The sequence below is a fragment of the Selaginella moellendorffii genome, unplaced genomic scaffold (genome assembly GCF_000143415.4).
Source record: "Selaginella moellendorffii unplaced genomic scaffold, v1.0 SELMOscaffold_170, whole genome shotgun sequence".
In the NCBI taxonomy this organism is placed as follows: domain Eukaryota; kingdom Viridiplantae; phylum Streptophyta; class Lycopodiopsida; order Selaginellales; family Selaginellaceae; genus Selaginella; species Selaginella moellendorffii.
In genome coordinates, this window is record NW_003314430.1 from 94,952 (window position 1) to 111,023 (window position 16,072).

The following is a 16,072-nucleotide window of genomic DNA, read 5'->3' on the forward strand; positions in this document are numbered from 1 at the left end:
ACCAAAACGAAATTTTGTCTCGTGATTCTTCTTCCTCCCAAGAACAAGAATAAGATCTCTTACGTTCGATTTCCATAGCTAAAGCTAGAAGATAGAATCGCTCCATAGCTACGTAGAAGAAAGCTACCTAGAAGATAGACTACGTAGAAGAAATCTAAGAATCTCCATAGCTACGTAGAAGAAAGCTACCTAGAAGATAGACTACGTAGAAGAAATCTAAGAAGCTCCATAGCTCATATGAATATGGACCAAGGTCTCCAAGTATATACAAACCGGGTAAAAATCCCATCTTGCTCGATCTTCCTCCATTTCATCTGTCGCGAGCTTCACGATCTTGCCGGGCATGGCCGGAGGATCGCCCCCATGTCCGTCTTGTACGCCTGGCGGCACCCCGGGCATCGCCCATCATCCGACGCGATCCGGTGGTGGCAAAACAAGCACAGCCGGAAGCCACACGCGCAAGGCTGGAACGAGGAATCGGTGCTGTCCAGCTCCTCCGTGCAAATCGGGCAGCACGCCGGCCCCGCGCTCGCGGCCGCCGCCGCTACCGATCTCGCGAAGAAATCCCTGTGCCTGTTCGTCACCCACGCCGCTGGCGGCCGCGGCGGTGGCGACGGTACTCGTCGCTCCACTCCAGTCGGCCTGGGAAGCAGCGGCGGTAGCGAGCTCGGGGTGATGATCCTGGGAAGGCTGGCCGGACGGAACGTATCCTCAACCTTCCAAGCTGCGACGGCGGCTGGCGGAGAGTTCCTGGCGTCCTGGTGGCGGATCATCCTGTCGTCCCTGTGCCTGTTCACCACCATCGCCACCTTTTCCTTCTCGGCCGGATCCTTGTTGAGATTCATCTGGGAGTCGAGAGCGTCGGCCGCGGCCTCCCAATCCTCCTCCTCCTCCTCCTCTCCCCCATCCTTTCCTTTCTCTCCACCGAGAACTTTGTCACAGTCCCCGGAAGCTTTGTTCTTGCTCTTGCTCTTGCCTTTCCTGCCAGATCTTCTCTTCCCTCCCTTGCTGCTCATGTCGGGAGGATCCAACACCACGCCCCTCTGACTAGAGCAAGAAATGGATGATTTACTTACACTCGAGTTAAAATTACAGGAGAGGAGGTCGAGCGGCCCACCGTCGCACAGATCGTCGTGGTTGATCACGCACGACTCGGCGTCACTGTCGCCTCCGGTGCTCGATCCGTGGAGGTGCTGCTCCTCGCCCAACTTGGGCGATGGGCTCTCAAGCACGGAATTCGGAGACAAGCTCGCCACAAGCTTCCCTACACAGAAAAAAAAGGGGGAAAAACCATTCACTCCATCCATCCATCGCGGGCGAGAAAGGAAGAAAAAGTCTGTGTCGCCTACCTTGAGAGAGCCATTGCTCGCGCCGGGCATCCAGCTTGAACTGCTTGAGCTTGGCGTTCCTGTTCACCTGCGCAGGGAAGGAAGGAGACCATGAATTAGGGTTTAGAGGAAACCGTGGGAGCGCTGCCAAATCCTTACCCTCTTTCGCTTGCTGGCGTCGCGGGCGAGGAGCGATTCCAAGGGGAGCTGGCTCGCGTCCATGGCGATGGCGATGGAGCTGGAAGAAGAGATTTTCGCGATTTTGTTGGAAAGAGAGAAAGGGTAGGAAGGAAGAAGGAGATATCAAATAGTATAACGAAAAAGCACGGCCGCGGCGGCGAAGAGCCCACTGATGATTTAACGGAGGAGGAAGACGACACGCCAAACCGGATTGGACGGCCAGGATTGCTTCCGTTTGACCGAAGCAAGCTCCGAGCCGACGAAGCATTCTCTGACACGTGGCATCATCGTATATGTTCTTTTTCTTGGCGAGTTGGGTGTTCTATACCTGACAGGGGAAGAAATTAGATTAACGGATATAAAAGAAAGTGCCGTTACTCGCAGGAAAGTCAATACAGGAATATACCTCCTTCACTGGAACTTGAAATTAGGGCTCTAGCGCAGCAGGCATGGTGATCTTGCGGCGGATGCGCACGCTTCTCTTTCCACCCTTCCTGGCACTCTTGGCGATCATCTTCTGGAGCGCCTCTCTTCAGATCCCGAGCGCCTCTGTTCTCGATTTGGAGTGTCTCGTGTGTCATGGCGTCAATGTCGTCAAAAATCCATTGTGGCAATTGCGCGCGCTCAGCTTCGACAGGGATCCGCCCAAGCAGCGATCCGAGAGCGAGATCGTGGTAGCCAGCGACAGCGTAACAGGGCTGCCAAGTCTAGATGATCAAGATCGCGTCTTTCAGCTGGAAATTCCTTCTGCTTCTACGACGGCATCAGCTGATTTGGAAGGCGGCGAAGATGAGATTGACAAACAAAAGGAGATTGGCGAATTCTTCCAGGAGCTCCAAAGGAATTCATCGTCCACTATAGCCGATCGTAACAGCACTCTTGAAGATTCCAGCCAAGCAGGGGAGAGGCCGCTACAACCGCCCAACGATCCATCAATAGCTCGAAACGCTTCCATTAATCCCCCTTCTATAAGTTCCTTGACAGCTGATGATCAAGAGGGGAAGCGTGCGATCGAAGAGGTGGAGCGACTTATGCAATTCTTGCGAAGATCAGGATCAGGCCAGGTAAAGAAGTCTCCACAGGATTGCCAGGGAAGAAACGTCTATGTCTACGATCTTCCACCCAAATTCAACACGGATCTCCTCAAGCAATGTGAAACTCTGCTGCCATGGATGAGCATGTGTGATTTCGTCCGCAATTCGGGAATGGGTCTTCCAGTTTCGATCGACGCCGCTCGCGATTTCCTCACTCCTCGCGGATCTTGGTTCAAGACACACCAGTACGCGCTGGAGATGATCTTCCACGCCCGGATCCTCGACTACTCCTGCCGGGTGCTCGATCCATCCCTCGCCGACGTGTTCTACGTGCCCTACTACGCCGGCCTGGACGTGATGCGATGGAATTTCGTGCCCAACGTGAGCAGCGCACAGAGCGACGTGTTGGGCGACGAGCTCATGACATGGCTGATTCAGCAGCCGTCCACGTGGAAAACGGGCGACCGACGTGACCATGTCATAGCCCTGGGAAAAATCTCCTGGGATTTTAGGCGTATGACATCGGACGCAAAATGGGGGAGTAATCTCCTCGCGCGCGCGGACATGGCCAACGTCACCAAGCTTCTCATCGAGCGCCACCCCTGGCACCCCAATGACGTGGGCGTGCCACATCCCACCTTCTTCCACCCGGGTTCCGACGTGGACATCACGACGTGGCAGGCTCGCGTGCTCAGGGACGACGTCCGGCCGAGCCTCGTCGCCTTCGCTGGCCAGCCCAGGCCCGGGCAGGGCGGGAGCATCCGTGGGGAGCTGATACGGCAGTGTACGGCTCGCTCGGACCTGTGCCGGACCTTGGACTGCGGCTCCGGGGCTTGCTTTGGTCCCGAGGCGACTCTAGGTCTGTTTTTAGTCTCGGATTTTTGCCTCCAGCCAGTTGGCGACAGCCCGACCCGGAGATCGGTGTTTGATTCGCTGCTGGCCGGCTGCATTCCGGTTTTTTTCGACCCCTTCACGGCCTACTACCAGTATCCATGGCATCTTCCGTCAAATGGTAGCGCATATTCTGTTATGATCGCGGCAGATTCTGTTACCGACGTGGATATCGTGGGCGAGCTCCAGAAGATTCCATTCGCACGGAGGAAGGAGATGCGGCATTTCATTGTCCACGAGATTCTCCCCGGGATCGTCTACGCGCAGCCGGGATCCAAACTGGAGAAATTCGAGGACGCCTTCGACGTTGCCATGAGAAACGTGATTGCCAGGGTCGCTTCGAGAGAGGTTTACGATTCCAGCGAGCTCAGATGATCGATCACCCAAAGTTTGCTTGTTGTATAGATTTATACACACAATTGACACACACACGACACATTCTTTTATATCTCTTTCTTCACGGCAGCAAACGCAAATGGTGTTCCACATAAGACTTATACAAAGAGTTCTTCCGTTCTCACATCATCTTTGTTTTTGCTATCCATCTTGGACGGCTCATAAATTAATCCTTGAGGACTCGAATGGGAAGTAGAAGAACGATGAACCACGGGTTGATCCATCCATCCCTTTGTCGCCTCCATCACTCCCGCAGCCCGAGCTCGAGCTCTAAAGCCAGGCCGCGGTTTGCTGGATGCTACAACTCCCATTCACTTCATGCCTCGGCCCAGAGCGTGGAGAGGAAGAGCTGTCGAACGAACTTTGATCGAACGCTTGCCTCTTCCAGCTTCTGCTCTCTCTCTTCGGCCGTGAGGGAGCATTCAGCACTGTTAAGATCCAAAAAAATCGCAACTTGATCAGCAACTGCTGCGAGAAATCACTTTCGTATACAAAGACATACCTTAGCTCGGCTGGAGCTGTGGAAGTAGCAAGAGAAACCGAATCCGAGTTATCCAAGCTCAGCTTGGAAGAATCGTCAATCTCGGATATGGGCATGTTACAGACAAGCGTGGACAAGAAGAGATCCGGAATTCCAGATCCTGTCCTTGCCGGAGAGCACGCTCCCAGGAGAGCCTGCAAGTGTGCTTGATTCATGTCCTTCCCACTGAAGGGAAATCCGGAATGGGACGTGATTCCCGGCCTCCTAAACTTGCGACGCCTCTGAAAGTAAGCTTCTCGTCAAGGATAATACAAACGAGGAACCGGAACAAAGATAAGAAAACCAACTTTTTCAAAGGATATCTTGAAGAGATTTCCGTGATGAACTGTGATATGGCTGATCATGTCCTTCCCGACTTTGGCAGCACACACGGGACACAGCTATAGACACAGAAACGCAAAGAATCAAAATCCACGAAGGAAGAAGAAGAAGAAAAAGAGAATTTTCTTACCACAGGTCTTGATTCGGAGAAATGCTCGTCCTCCAGGTGAGAACACAGAGAGAGCAAGTCCAATCCCTCGAAACAGTATGGACAAGCAAAATCCGGTCTCAGTTCCTCATCGCCCTCCACATCATCCACAGTGAAGTGCTGATCTGCATTGCGAGCGCAGAAAACCAATGTAACACCCACGAAAAAATTCGATAGTGGAAAAGGAGGAGAAGAGAGCTCTATAGCTTACCCAGCATCGAATGAACGGCGTACTGGCGCTTAGAGAGCAAGCGAGCTGCCCACATATCGCCCTCCATGCTTGCTTCCACGGCGAATGCGGCCGAACGGCGACGAGCACCTCAAAACCCTGGTCAATCCCGGCCCGCCGCTGCAACCACACACGATTCTTGCGACGGCCGCGCACACGAGAGGAATCGCGACATACCGGAGGGGGGAAATCGACAATGCCGCCGCGGCGTCGCTATCTGGGCGCACACAAGCTTCCCTCTTGTGTGGCTATGGCGTCCCCGAACCTGGACTGGGATCCCAGACCTAGAATCCCGAACCTGCGGTTACCGTGCCACGCGGCCGCGGCGATCTTTCCATTTTGCAACCGCAAAAAATTATAAGGCTATCATAGACACGTGGCGCAGAGCCATTGGCAGCAGTGGTTGACTTTGCCGTGGGCGAACAGGGTAAAAACGCGGCATTACTTTCTCTTTCACTTGGAAATCCAGTAAAGGAACATCAAGAAAGTGCAAACTGAAATCACGGCTGACAAGATCAATGTGTCCTGGTTTTTTTTTCTTCGAATCGCAACTAGAACATGGTTCACCTGGAAAGCACGCATCAAAAAAGGATTTTTTTTTATCCCCACACTGATCGATCTGCGAACTTCTTACCGACGGTAGAATGGATCCTACGTTGTTGATCTTGAATCCGATCGTTCCAAACAAGCTTCGCTGCGTGGACAGCGCGCTGAGAGCTGCGTGTGCTTGATTCACGACCGAGTCTATCTGAGAACCAAGTCACTGTAAGAAAAAAGAAGTAACTTTGTCTAGATCTTAGAAGAACCTGAGCAGTAGATCTCTGGATGGAGCTCCTCTCTTGCACAAGGGGATCAACTTCCAATCTTCTCTCCGATGGCGATCGAAAAGAGTGGAGCAATTCGGCGTGCTCGCGATTGTCTTTGGCAATAGCTCGTTTCCTCTTAAACTCCTGCGAGAGCTCTCACTATGTCAAAGGAGAAAAGAAAGTTCTTTCTCATACATTTTCTTACCTGGACGAACTCGTGAGAGATGTTTAGATGGCGTGCCAAGGTATGAGAAACAATGTCAGAACCGATCGCTGACATCAAAGACTGCATACTCGAATTGATTTGCTGGAGTTGCTTGAGCAGCCTCTCGATCTCCGCTTCACAATCCTCCCCCGACTGATCTGGCCGCCCAAAACTCGCGAGCTTCGCATCGATCTCGTTCTCCAGCCTTCGCGCCTGGCATTAAACCCTTAGAGAGAATGCTCACGGATCAAGCGCCCATTGCTCACCTGCTTGCGGAGATCGTCCCATCCGACTCCGGCGAAGCTCGGATCCACCGCCATTTTCTTTCTTCTTCTTCCTCACGAACCCTAATTGGAAGCCCTAGTCAGTGACAAAAAGGAGAAGATACCAAAATTTCAAATTCAAATTCAAACCATTCGCGGCAATCGATCGATCAATGAACGCCTCCAAGAACGAAAAAGATCTCTCTCCCGTGAAACTCGAGTGGGTCCTCAAATCGATCGTGAGCTTTTTTTTCTCGGAAATTCAACGTGATCCCACGTAGCTCACTCACGATGGGTATATCTTTGAGCGCTCGCGCGATCTCCCGAAGGATGGCGAGATGGAGCAGCAAAGAAGATTGGGACAAACAACGCCAGCGCCAAATCCAAAACCTGTTCCTCACGGTTCTGTGCCTCAGCCTCGCGGTTCTTCTCATCGCTGTGCCTCGGGAATACAGAACAACGCAGACCTTCTCGAGTAAGAGCTATAACTTTTGACAGAGATTCTTGGCTTACTTGTGATCGAGCAGGAGCGAGCGAAAGGATCGAATCCACAGGTAAGTCCGGTGCTACGTCGAAGAAAACCGTGGAGGATGGTGTTGCCTGTGATCTTTCAAACTATCGCACAGCAGTGTGTCGCCTCGCTGGTGATCTGAGAATCAGGGGCAGCACGGTGACACTGTTTAGTCCTAGCAACACCGACGAGGAGATCCTCGTCCAAAAGATCAAGCCATACCCGAGAAAGTGGCAGAAGCAGCTCCTCGAGAAGATTAGCGAGGTGACGATCAAAGTGAGAAGATCCAGCTCCAGCGCTCCACAGCACCAGTGTGATGTCAACCACACGCAAGCCGCCATGATCTTCTCGACTGGAGGCTACACCGGAAGTGTCTACCACGACTTTAACGATGGTCTCATCCCCATCTATATCACCTCGCACGGATTCCAGGGCGAGGTTGTGTTCTTCGTCTCCGAGTTTCAGCCGTGGTGGATGAAGAAGTACGGTAACATTGTCAAGCAGATGACCAAGTACCCCGTCCAAGACTTTTCCAGCGACTCCGCGCAGCACCGCGTCCACTGCTTCCCCAAAGTCGTGGTCGGTTTGGACATCCACGACGAGCTTGCCATCAATGCCGCAAAGATGTCGCATGGAAAGTCCATCCGAGACTTCCAATCCATCCTCAGTACTGCCTTCTCGGCCTCGGCCAGTCGGACCAAAGTTCCACGCACCAGGCCGAAGCTCGTCTTCATCACTCGGCGAAGAACTCGGGTTGTCACCAACGAGGAAGAAGTGGTCCAGCTTGCGGAGAGAGCTGGATTTGACGTCGAGGCTCTGGAACCCGGATTCAACCACGAGATGGCCAATCTTTACGGGATCATACAGTCGGCCGACGTTCTTCTCGGTGTCCATGGAGCAGCAATGACACACCTGCTGTTTATGCGACCGGGATCACTTCTCCTCCAAATCGTTCCACTTGGAACCAAGAGCCCGTCTCGGTCGTTCTATGGAAACCCGGCCATGAAAGCTGGTATGCAGTATATGGAGTATATCGTCGAAGCCAGTGAGAGCAGCCTGTTGAAACGCTTTGGACAGAACCACTCCGTGATAGTGAGTCCTCCAGAGAATCCAGGATCGTCTTCCGGGTGGAGCGATATGAAGAAGATTTATCTCGACAAGCAGAACGTTACGATCTCGCTTTCGAGGTTCGAGCCAGTTCTTCGAGAAGCCTTTGAGAAAATCTCATCTCTGTGACCGACGTGGATCCGGCAGCGCAGCATGTAAAGAAAGTTCTTCCCCTCGGAGTGGTTTGTGATGAGTTTTCGTTTCTTCCAGCTAGCCAGCGTTGATGATCCCAGCTAGAACAACATACGGAGCTGCCTTCTGCGGATTGAGATGAGAGACCAACTTCGTTCCTCGGCCCCGATCACTCTGGAGCTTGCAAGAACTCAGCAGAGCTGTCCACTGGCCGGTACCGGGAATGAACGGCATGCTTCCGATGAGATCTTCCGCCTCGTTGAGCTCTCCTGCTCGTCCCAAAATGTCGATCATCAGACCGTAATGCTCCCTCGCGGGATTCACTCCATGGTCGCCAACCATGGAGCTAAAGCACCACAACGCGTCTCTCAGCACCCCAGAGTGAGTGAAACCACTCAGTGTACTCATCATCGTCATGTCGTCGGGGTGGAACCCTTCCACCACCATTTGCAGCTCCAGATCTAGCGCCAACTTCCCTCTGCCCGAGTTTGAAAACACCGAGATGATCGTGTTCCAGGATGCCGTGTTCTTCGCAGGCGTTCGATCAAATATGAGCTTTGATGATCCGACATGGCCGTTGTGAGCGTAGGCAGCAGCCAGAGCGTTCCAGGAGACCACATCCGGCTCTGGAATCTGGTGAAAGAACTCCATCGTCTCCTTGAGGAACAATCCTTGAGAGAATCCCGTGAGCATCGCGTTCCAGGAGACCAAGCTGTGTAGAGGCATCGAATCAAACACCGTCTTGGCGCCGAGAGCATCGTAGTGCTGTGCGAAAGCCGCGAGAAGAGCGTTCCAGGACGAGACATCCCACCTCGGCATGAGATCAAACAAAACTCTTGCCTTTTCCAGTTCCCCATTGAAGGCATAGCCAGCGATCATCCCATTCCAGCTGACGATGTTCCTCTCTTGCATCTCGTGAAAGACCTCCTCCATCTTCCTCACTCGCCGAAAGCTCCCATAGGCCGTGATGATCCCATTGCAAGAGATCACATCCCAAACAGGCATCCTCCAGAAGAGCTCCTCGGCGGAATCCAGATGCCCATTTTGGGCATACGCTGCGATCATCGCATTGAGCGCCACGACGTTGAAGCACGGGATCCTGGCGAAGATTTCTTCTGCCCTGGCGAGATTACCTCTGTCGGAGTAGGCGCTGAGCACGGCACTGCTGGAGCACACATCCCACTCCGGCATCGCCTCGAAAGCCGCGATGGCGTCATCGATCTGGCCGCTGTGAGCGTAGCACCCGATTAGGGTATTCCAAGACACGATGTTCTTGAGCGGCATTGCATCGAACAGAGCCCTGGCGGCGTCGATCTCCCCGTTCCTGGCCAGCGCCTGGAACATCGCGGTGCTGGACACGACATTCCACTCGGGCATCGCATCGAAGAGCTCCTTGGCGAGGACGAATTGCCCGCTCTCCGAGTAGCCCTGGAGCAGCGATGTCCACGAGATGATGCTCCGGCACGGCATTCCGGAATCGAACAGGCCCTTGGCCTCGCCCAGATGGCCGTTGGATGCGAGCGCGTGGAGCATCGCATCGCGCGCCACGCTATTCCGGAATGCCATGGAATCGAAGAGATCCCTGGCCTCCTGCAAATGCCCAGCCTGGGAATATGCGACTAGCAGCGCGGTATCGGCCATCACATTCCTCTCCGGAATCCTCTCCAGCAAATCCCGCGCTTCATCGACATGCCCATTCCGGGCATATGCGGTGATCATCATCGTCCACGAGAACTCGTTTGGGTTGTCAATGCCATCGAAAACCCGGCGAGCGTTGGCCACACTCCCGCATTTGCCGAACATTTCAATGGCGAGATTGCGAAGGTAAGTGCTGCTGCGGCATCTGCTGGAGAGAATCGAGGCAAAGATTGCATTTGCCCGGACGGGGTCATTTTCCACACCGCATTTCCTCAGTAGCAGCGCATACTTATCCTCGTCAACCAGGGACATGAGAGTTCTAAACCGTGTTCCTTTTGCAAGTGGCAAATATGCCAAAAATTGTATAAATGTTAATATGTTCTGTTTTAGATCTTAGGGCGCCCACCTTGCTAGATTTATTGCTGACCTTGTCAAAGGTCTAGCAAATGTACGAAGAACAACTTACTCGTGAACAGTCGTGTAAACAGTGGAGTGATAATGGAGAGATTTGGAATGATCCCAGCTCGGGGATCTTGGATCTTGGACCTTGGTGTTACGTACACGACAAGCGATGGGAATTTGTGGGCTTGGCCGTGCGTACGGAAGCAAAAGCAAAGTGTTTGATGCCTAATCGAAGATGATTCTTTCAATAGCCGAGCAAGGTGGCGGGGATCCATAAGTTGGCGCAAGTTTCCGAGGCGCGCAAGCTAGCATCGACGCTTCGTGGACACATGGACCGTATCAAACACTGCTCAAGATTTTTTTCCTCGCGAGTTACGTGGCACCACTCAAGCGCAGCACATCTAGATCTTCTGGAAGTTTAATTAACTCAGACACGAGCCATAGTTAATCTTTTATTAACGAACTAGAAATTAAACTAGAGGCTCGGGCATTTGGATTGGCCGCGACTGTGTTGCCATTGCTCGAGTGACTTGATCAGAGTTTTCAAGGTTTTGTCGCGCTGATTATAGACGAGGTCTTTGTGTGGTGCTCACGGGTGACGTGACGTGACGGGCGGGATCCTTGGGTTGCGACGGGCCACAAGCGCGTCAACGCTTCACAAGCACAGTGCCACCCGTCAATCTCCCAGCCACTCTACCTATATGGGCACGCATCACCCCCACCATTTCTCTTCGTCTCTCTCTCTCTCCTCTCTCGCGCTAGTTCTTCCTTGGCTTTTCTCGCGATCGGTGCCTTCTCTGGGCGATTCTCTTGAATCTGGCAGCTTAATGCTGCCGCGGGGACGATTCGCGAGCGCGCGAGCTTCCCGAAGATTCCACTCTAGGTCTGGCGGCGCTTTTCTTTCTTCGATCGAGCATTGAGGTATGAATACCTTCTTGTGCTTGGATTTCTTCTCTCTTTCTCTCTCTCTCGTGCTAATTCTTGCTTTGGCTTTGTTTTCCAGAAGTTTTGTACCAGCGGCTAGCTTAGAGCTACATTATTTTTCTCCGCGTCCCGCGAAAACAGTGTTTTTTTCTTCTTCTTCTTCTTCTTCCTCTATTGCCTCTTTTGTGGAAAATAACAAAAGAGTCCGTTTTGTGGGTGCGACTTTGTGGATCATTGACTCTGGGTGGAGATCAAACTTATCCCTTGTGCAAGTGTCTTACATTTTCTTTCCCAAAAAGGCTTCCAAGTTCCAAGCACACACCATGGGCTGTGCGCTCACCAAAACCGAGGACGAGCACAACTCGGTGCAAGCTCCCGTCCAGACCGAGGAACTCTGCGTCTTCTCGCCCGGCTTGCGCCTCCCAAAGTCACTGGAACTCGCAAACTCGGATCATCTCCTCCAAGCCTCCGCGAGAAATTTGCTGGAGAGATTGATGAGCGTCCACTCGAGACTTGCCGCCGCGGCGCAAGAGCTCGTCTCTACAAAGAAACTCAAGAAAAAGAGGTCTTCGCTAACTGGTAACCCGTGCATTCTCTGCAGATTCTCTCGATCATCAACCTGACTGTTTGTTTGTCCATTGTGATCGTGTTAGTCTCGAACATAACACAGCTTAAGGAGGCGATTGACGACTACTTACCAGTTCTTCTCAAGCTCATCCGGAAAGGTACGCTTAAGTTACGCGAAAAGCTTTCGGTCTTCTTAGGATTGTCCTCTAGAGCCACGGTTGGCCGACCAAGTTCTGTTCACTTGGACAAACCAAGAGGACGAGATAAAGGTGGGGGAAGAACTGTGCTTGTTTGCATCTCCTCGTCTTTTGTCTAACTTTTGGGAAATCTCTCTTTTGTACGTCGTTGATTGCAGGAAACGACGCTGCAAAGCCCGTATTACGAAGTGCTGTCTGTGCTACAGCTCCTGGCGACGCTCTCGCTACTGGAAGCGAACAGGGCTCTCTTGTTTAAACCTGTAAACTTGGAAGCCAGCCATCACAGGCAGATCATGGACGGTAAGAGCCTTGAATGCGTTCCTTTATGTTGTAGAGCGCGACCTTTAACTCTTTCTCCGTTTCCAACAGAAACCAAGAAGTCTGCCATGGATGTTCTATTCAAAGCTGCAGAGATATTGGAATGCGCGCTTAAATCTGTCCTCCCTGAAGCTCCTCGTGAAGTAAGGTGAGTTTAAAGTCTGCTAAATTGGTGTTCCAGAGCTCGTTCGTTGTCTGATCTTGTTTTTCTTGTTTAAAAACTAGCAGGAATCAGCTGCCAGTGGACTTAAAGGAGGGCACGCTGCAGGCAATGCAGCTCCAAGCGCTAGGACAGGTGAGAGACAGCAAAAAAAACTCTTTTCTCCTTTAGTTTTTTGTCGTAGCAGTGCAGTGATATTTACTTTTCTCTGGACTGCTTTTGCTCAGACTGTTGAGATCCAACTGGGCCTGGCAGTCGACAATCCGAAAGCAACCATGGCAGTGAAGCGTCGATTAGCATGCGAGGAGCTCAAGTACTGGCAACAGGCTTGTTTCTTTGCTCGATCTCTCTCGCTCAACTCCAAAAACTAAACTTTTTCCTTCATTGTCTTTTGCAGGCCTACGAGAACTTGCAAGCTGTAAACCTGGGAAATGGATGGGGTGACAAGCATTTACTTTTCATCAGATGGAAACGAGCCGAGGCCAAGGTAAGCAATCTAAGCAAAGTTGATCCCAGCAATCTAAGCAAGAGTTTTTGCCTTTCGTGGATCAAAGGTCGCAGCTTATTACTTCCACGGCCTGATCTTAAACGAGAGCAGTGACAGCCAAGGCGCAGCAGCCTGCCTGCGGGCGTCGGCACACTTCTTCAAGGAAAGCGAGAGAATCTGTGGCGACTTTTGTGCAACAGCGCCCATGACAACGAAGTACGTAGCAAGCAAAACCGTTTGATGGTTTGTGCATGGTTGTGGTCCTACGTTTATCTGCGTGCTTTGGCCTTTCTCTCTTGATTCCTCTGCCAGTCCTCGCTAGACTTTCCATTTTCTCATTCCGCTTTTCTCTTTCCTTGATCTAATGGGAATGAAACTAAACTCCAAGGGGCGCCGTGTGTGCAGCAGGACACTGGTTGGCAAATCGCCATCATGGGGTCCAATGAAGCACCTCTCGGAGAAAATTTCCAAGGACGCAGTAACATCAACACAACAGGACTTCTTGGAAGACAACAAGTAAGTTCTCGTGCTTTGGTGTAGGTGGTGTTTGGTTTGCTCCAAACACACAGGGCTTTAGATTCTTGCTCTTGCTCGCCCGCCAAGTTTCTAAATTCTCGGCTTCTTTCTACTGCCATTTCCAGAGACAGGATCGTGGAGCTACCAGATTTCGCATTGGCGCTGCAAGTAGACGCGTACCAAATGCCGGAGGCCGACGAGGAAGGAGAAATCGACGAGAAAAACTCCGCCGTGGAGCTTGGGATTCAAAGCGGGACAGAAGAACAAAGTACACTATACGCATAGGGTCAAGTCAAGTAAGGGGGAAATTTTTTGACTGCGCAGAGACGGCATAGAAGTTCCACAAAAAGAGAAAAGGTGGTAGAAATGCGTGGTAGCGACGCAAGCAAATCGCTAGCGCTAGACGATGGGCTATCGACGTCCATCGCGACTGTATATTAAATGTGCGTGTGCTTGACAAAATTTCAACGCAAACAAAGCGAGGGATGGTTTGGTAAAATTCTAGAAGGGAGTCGTGCCGGGTGGGAATCGAGCCGGGGATGTGCCGGCGTGGCCACGTTGTCTGCCAGCTGGAGCGCGTGGGCTCGAACTGGCACCAGTGCCGTCCAGGCTCAACTGGGACCGCCCTCCAGCTCATGCCCAGCCATGCCCATCATGGCCATCATGCCCATAAATACCATCCCATCCAATGGAAAGAGAGAGAGAGTAGCGGCCAGCCCTATCTTCCATTCTTTGTTCTTGGAGCTTTTTGACAAGAGAGAGAGAGAGAGAGAAGAGGGAGAGCAGTCGATCGATCGGCATTCTTGCGAGATTTCTCTCGTCTCCTCCTCCAGCTCTCGAAATGGCGAGCAGATCCGCGTTCTTGATCGTGGCGGCGGTGGTAGCCGTGGCCTCCATGGCCGACATTGCCATGGCGCAGGCGCCCAGCCCCGCTCCAGAGGCCGGCGCCGGCACGGCATTGGCGATTCCAGTGCTGGCCGCGGGATTCCTGGCAGCGCTCGCCAGTTTCTTCCTTTGATTGGCGCGGATCGAGCATGAGCGGCAGCAGCATTCTTTTTTCTCCCCTTTTTACTTCCTCTTTTCTTCTTCTTCCTCTCTCTCTCTCTGATTTCGTATAACGGATGGGTCTGCTGGAGAAATTTTGGGATCTTTTGTATCATACTATAGCACTACAGGGGCGGCTTCTTCCTCTTCCTCTCTTTTGGTTCTACACTATCTCTCGTTGGTTCTTGTGGGTGGTGGATTTGGAATAGCGGTAGCAGAGTGATGGATGGGGATGGGGGGAGCTGTGGGTTTTCTTCGGCCGACCTTGTTTCGGGGTGTTCTATTTTGGATTCTTTGTTTTGAAATAAGGAACGATGGTATTGCTAGAGCACTTAGTACAGACACACCACGACTAGCCTAGAAAACACTCTGTACAGATTTTCCATGAATATACCATCATCTTTCATTCTGCTTCCAAGAAAGCCTCTGGATTTCGATTTCTCCTCTTCGTCGTCCGCGGCTGAAACGATCGAAAGGGAAGAATTGCTGATCTTGTTTGGCTCACTCGAGTCTCTTGGTTGCTCCTGGGGATCTGGAGAGGACGACAAGGAAGAAAACAAAAGAGTCGCTGGCTGGTATGTGGTATATGGTATATTGCTTGCTTGCTTGCTTGGGAGAATGGAGGCGGAGGCCCACCAGTGTGAGAGACAGCTCGAATGTGTGCTGTGAAAAGTTGTGGGTGTTGTCGTACGTGAGGGATTTCTGGACATGGCACATGCAAGCGCTGGCTGGAATTGGGTACGAACGCCCGGGCATATACCAGAATGTTCCATTTCGGTTCATGCTTCTTGTTAGGCACGGGCAAGACTGCCAAAACTAGATTATACATTATTTGTTTTCGCTAAATGAGAGGTGGGCTAAAAATAAAAGTAAAACATATATTATGTTATTATTACCTTTATAATATTATTTTTATTTATTATTAATAAATATTCTACTTCCTTCCAACAGGCATAATCATTTGAGACTTTGTATTTGCATATATATATATATATATATATATATATACATTAGACTTAATTTAATCCTTCCATAAGGAGGGGTTTAAACCCACTCAAGATGGCAAAGCTTTTTAATAATGTTTTGCTTTAGAGTTCAAGATTGTGCTTTTTGTTTTTATTCTTTTATTCTCTTTTAGATTTAACTTTTTGCAAAATCTAGAATTCTAGTTATCACTATGCTTACATTTGTTCTTCCTTTCATCTTCATTGCATTCCCTTCTTCCACTATACCATATTATCATCAATCAAAGAGTATATCATTTAAGGTTGTTGATGTTGTTATATTAAATCAAGTTTTTGGTGATTAGTTTTGATGTTAAGTATTTCTATGTTTCAAAGGTTATGTTACTTTGGCTAGAATTTCAAGTTGAGTGCATATTAACAATTATAAGTGCTATTGAGAATTTTTTTTTACCGTTATTATTAAAGAAATTTATATGTTCCCTTGAGAGTGTGAACATTTTTATTTATTTATTTATCTCAAATGTTGAGTTGTGTGTTAAAGAAGTTAAGTTGTGTGAATATTTTGCTTATATTATGATGGCTGAAGTATTTTATAAAGTTGTGAAGAGTTCTAAATGTATAGTAGGGATAGTGGGTAAATTGGCCAACCTGAGGCATAGTTTACCTTTAACTTGTGTGCTTATCCTTATTTTGTGTCTAATTTGGGTTTAATCCCAAATTTTATACTATATTAACTAGTGGAGTATCAATATCCTCACGTTA

General features: G+C 50.7%; 7 protein-coding genes across 13 annotated transcripts; 3 read left to right on the plus strand and 4 right to left on the minus strand.

The window, feature by feature from the left end:
- Window positions 1-958: 958 nt before the first annotated feature.
- LOC112343614 lies at window positions 959-1,701 on the minus strand. The gene is made up of 4 exons (XM_024667378.1): window positions 1,488-1,701; window positions 1,350-1,416; window positions 1,118-1,264; window positions 959-1,047 (listed from the first exon to the last, which is right to left on the minus strand). Exons 1-4 carry the CDS (start codon window positions 1,548-1,550, stop codon window positions 1,013-1,015), a joined length of 312 nt encoding a protein of 103 aa, XP_024523146.1. The 5' UTR covers window positions 1,551-1,701; the 3' UTR covers window positions 959-1,012.
- Window positions 1,702-1,957: 256 nt separating this feature from the next.
- On the plus strand, window positions 1,958-3,820 carry LOC9638490 (xyloglucan-specific galacturonosyltransferase 1). The gene has a single exon (XM_002993701.2). It carries the CDS (start codon window positions 1,958-1,960, stop codon window positions 3,806-3,808), a length of 1,851 nt encoding a protein of 616 aa, XP_002993747.1. The 3' UTR covers window positions 3,809-3,820.
- Window positions 3,821-3,852: 32 nt separating this feature from the next.
- Window positions 3,853-5,382, minus strand: LOC9638472 (protein DEHYDRATION-INDUCED 19 homolog 4). 3 transcript variants are annotated; one of them, XM_024667381.1, is made up of 6 exons: window positions 5,246-5,382; window positions 5,051-5,188; window positions 4,822-4,964; window positions 4,658-4,750; window positions 4,332-4,591; window positions 3,853-4,257 (listed from the first exon to the last, which is right to left on the minus strand). In XM_024667381.1, exons 2-6 carry the CDS (start codon window positions 5,115-5,117, stop codon window positions 4,146-4,148), a joined length of 675 nt encoding a protein of 224 aa, XP_024523149.1. In that variant the 5' UTR covers window positions 5,118-5,188; window positions 5,246-5,382; the 3' UTR covers window positions 3,853-4,145. The 3 variants fall into 3 exon arrangements, with proteins under 3 accessions (XP_024523149.1, XP_024523150.1, XP_002993767.1); XM_024667382.1 differs by having other exon boundaries at window positions 4,332-4,597; window positions 4,673-4,750; window positions 5,246-5,381; XM_002993721.2 differs by having other exon boundaries at window positions 5,051-5,382.
- A 111-nt stretch (window positions 5,383-5,493) lies between these two features.
- On the minus strand, window positions 5,494-6,459 carry LOC9638491 (Golgi SNAP receptor complex member 1-1). Its single transcript, XM_024667383.1, has 5 exons — window positions 6,346-6,459; window positions 6,080-6,292; window positions 5,875-6,018; window positions 5,703-5,816; window positions 5,494-5,635 (listed from the first exon to the last, which is right to left on the minus strand). Exons 1-5 carry the CDS (start codon window positions 6,397-6,399, stop codon window positions 5,522-5,524), a joined length of 639 nt encoding a protein of 212 aa, XP_024523151.1. The 5' UTR covers window positions 6,400-6,459; the 3' UTR covers window positions 5,494-5,521.
- A 3-nt stretch (window positions 6,460-6,462) lies between these two features.
- On the plus strand, window positions 6,463-8,200 carry LOC112343615. Of its 2 annotated transcripts, XM_024667380.1 has the most exons (3): window positions 6,463-6,817; window positions 6,870-8,115; window positions 8,171-8,200. In XM_024667380.1, the coding sequence occupies exons 1-2, from the start codon at window positions 6,634-6,636 to the stop codon at window positions 8,087-8,089; spliced, it is 1,404 nt and encodes a 467-aa protein (XP_024523148.1). In that variant the 5' UTR covers window positions 6,463-6,633; the 3' UTR covers window positions 8,090-8,115; window positions 8,171-8,200. The 2 variants fall into 2 exon arrangements, with proteins under 2 accessions (XP_024523148.1, XP_024523147.1); XM_024667379.1 differs by lacking the exon at window positions 8,171-8,200 and having other exon boundaries at window positions 6,870-8,132.
- On the minus strand, window positions 8,171-10,042 carry LOC112343621 (pentatricopeptide repeat-containing protein At4g02750-like). The gene has a single exon (XM_024667390.1). It carries the CDS (start codon window positions 10,040-10,042, stop codon window positions 8,171-8,173), a length of 1,872 nt encoding a protein of 623 aa, XP_024523158.1.
- A 795-nt stretch (window positions 10,043-10,837) lies between these two features.
- LOC9638492 lies at window positions 10,838-13,800 on the plus strand. Of its 4 annotated transcripts, none has more exons than XM_024667364.1 (12): window positions 10,838-11,053; window positions 11,136-11,635; window positions 11,710-11,781; window positions 11,834-11,892; window positions 11,979-12,120; window positions 12,190-12,286; window positions 12,364-12,433; window positions 12,526-12,624; window positions 12,696-12,785; window positions 12,853-13,001; window positions 13,191-13,301; window positions 13,427-13,800. In XM_024667364.1, the coding sequence occupies exons 2-12, from the start codon at window positions 11,380-11,382 to the stop codon at window positions 13,584-13,586; spliced, it is 1,305 nt and encodes a 434-aa protein (XP_024523132.1). In that variant the 5' UTR covers window positions 10,838-11,053; window positions 11,136-11,379; the 3' UTR covers window positions 13,587-13,800. The 4 variants fall into 4 exon arrangements, with proteins under 4 accessions (XP_024523132.1, XP_024523135.1, XP_024523134.1 ...); XM_024667367.1 differs by having other exon boundaries at window positions 13,194-13,301; XM_024667366.1 differs by having other exon boundaries at window positions 12,367-12,433.
- Window positions 13,801-16,072: the final 2,272 nt, after the last annotated feature.

Coding starts and splice junctions, on each gene's coding strand:
- LOC112343614 (XM_024667378.1), bottom strand. CDS start 1,550: ATGGACGCGAGCCAGCTCCCCTTGGAATCGCTCCTCGCCCGCGACGCC. Junction 1,265..1,349: donor CGAGCAATGGCTCTCTCAAG/GTAGGCGACACA, acceptor TTTTCTGTGTAG/GGAAGCTTGTGGCGAGCTTG. Junction 1,048..1,117: donor CCACGACGATCTGTGCGACG/GTGGGCCGCTCG, acceptor TTCTTGCTCTAG/TCAGAGGGGCGTGGTGTTGG.
- LOC9638490 (XM_002993701.2), top strand. CDS start 1,958: ATGGTGATCTTGCGGCGGATGCGCACGCTTCTCTTTCCACCCTTCCTG.
- LOC9638472 (XM_024667381.1), bottom strand. CDS start 5,117: ATGGAGGGCGATATGTGGGCAGCTCGCTTGCTCTCTAAGCGCCAGTAC. Junction 4,965..5,050: donor CGCCGTTCATTCGATGCTGG/GTAAGCTATAGA, acceptor CTCGCAATGCAG/ATCAGCACTTCACTGTGGAT. Junction 4,258..4,331: donor ACAGCTCCAGCCGAGCTAAG/GTATGTCTTTGT, acceptor GGATCTTAACAG/TGCTGAATGCTCCCTCACGG.
- LOC9638491 (XM_024667383.1), bottom strand. CDS start 6,399: ATGGCGGTGGATCCGAGCTTCGCCGGAGTCGGATGGGACGATCTCCGC. Junction 6,019..6,079: donor TCTCTCACGAGTTCGTCCAG/GTAAGAAAATGT, acceptor GAGCTCTCGCAG/GAGTTTAAGAGGAAACGAGC. Junction 5,636..5,702: donor TAGGATCCATTCTACCGTCG/GTAAGAAGTTCG, acceptor CGTGCTTTCCAG/GTGAACCATGTTCTAGTTGC.
- LOC112343615 (XM_024667380.1), top strand. CDS start 6,634: ATGGGTATATCTTTGAGCGCTCGCGCGATCTCCCGAAGGATGGCGAGA. Junction 6,818..6,869: donor AACAACGCAGACCTTCTCGA/GTAAGAGCTATA, acceptor GTGATCGAGCAG/GAGCGAGCGAAAGGATCGAA.
- LOC112343621 (XM_024667390.1), bottom strand. CDS start 10,042: ATGTCCCTGGTTGACGAGGATAAGTATGCGCTGCTACTGAGGAAATGC.
- LOC9638492 (XM_024667364.1), top strand. CDS start 11,380: ATGGGCTGTGCGCTCACCAAAACCGAGGACGAGCACAACTCGGTGCAA. Junction 12,434..12,525: donor AGCTCCAAGCGCTAGGACAG/GTGAGAGACAGC, acceptor GCTTTTGCTCAG/ACTGTTGAGATCCAACTGGG. Junction 13,002..13,190: donor ACAGCGCCCATGACAACGAA/GTACGTAGCAAG, acceptor CCGTGTGTGCAG/CAGGACACTGGTTGGCAAAT.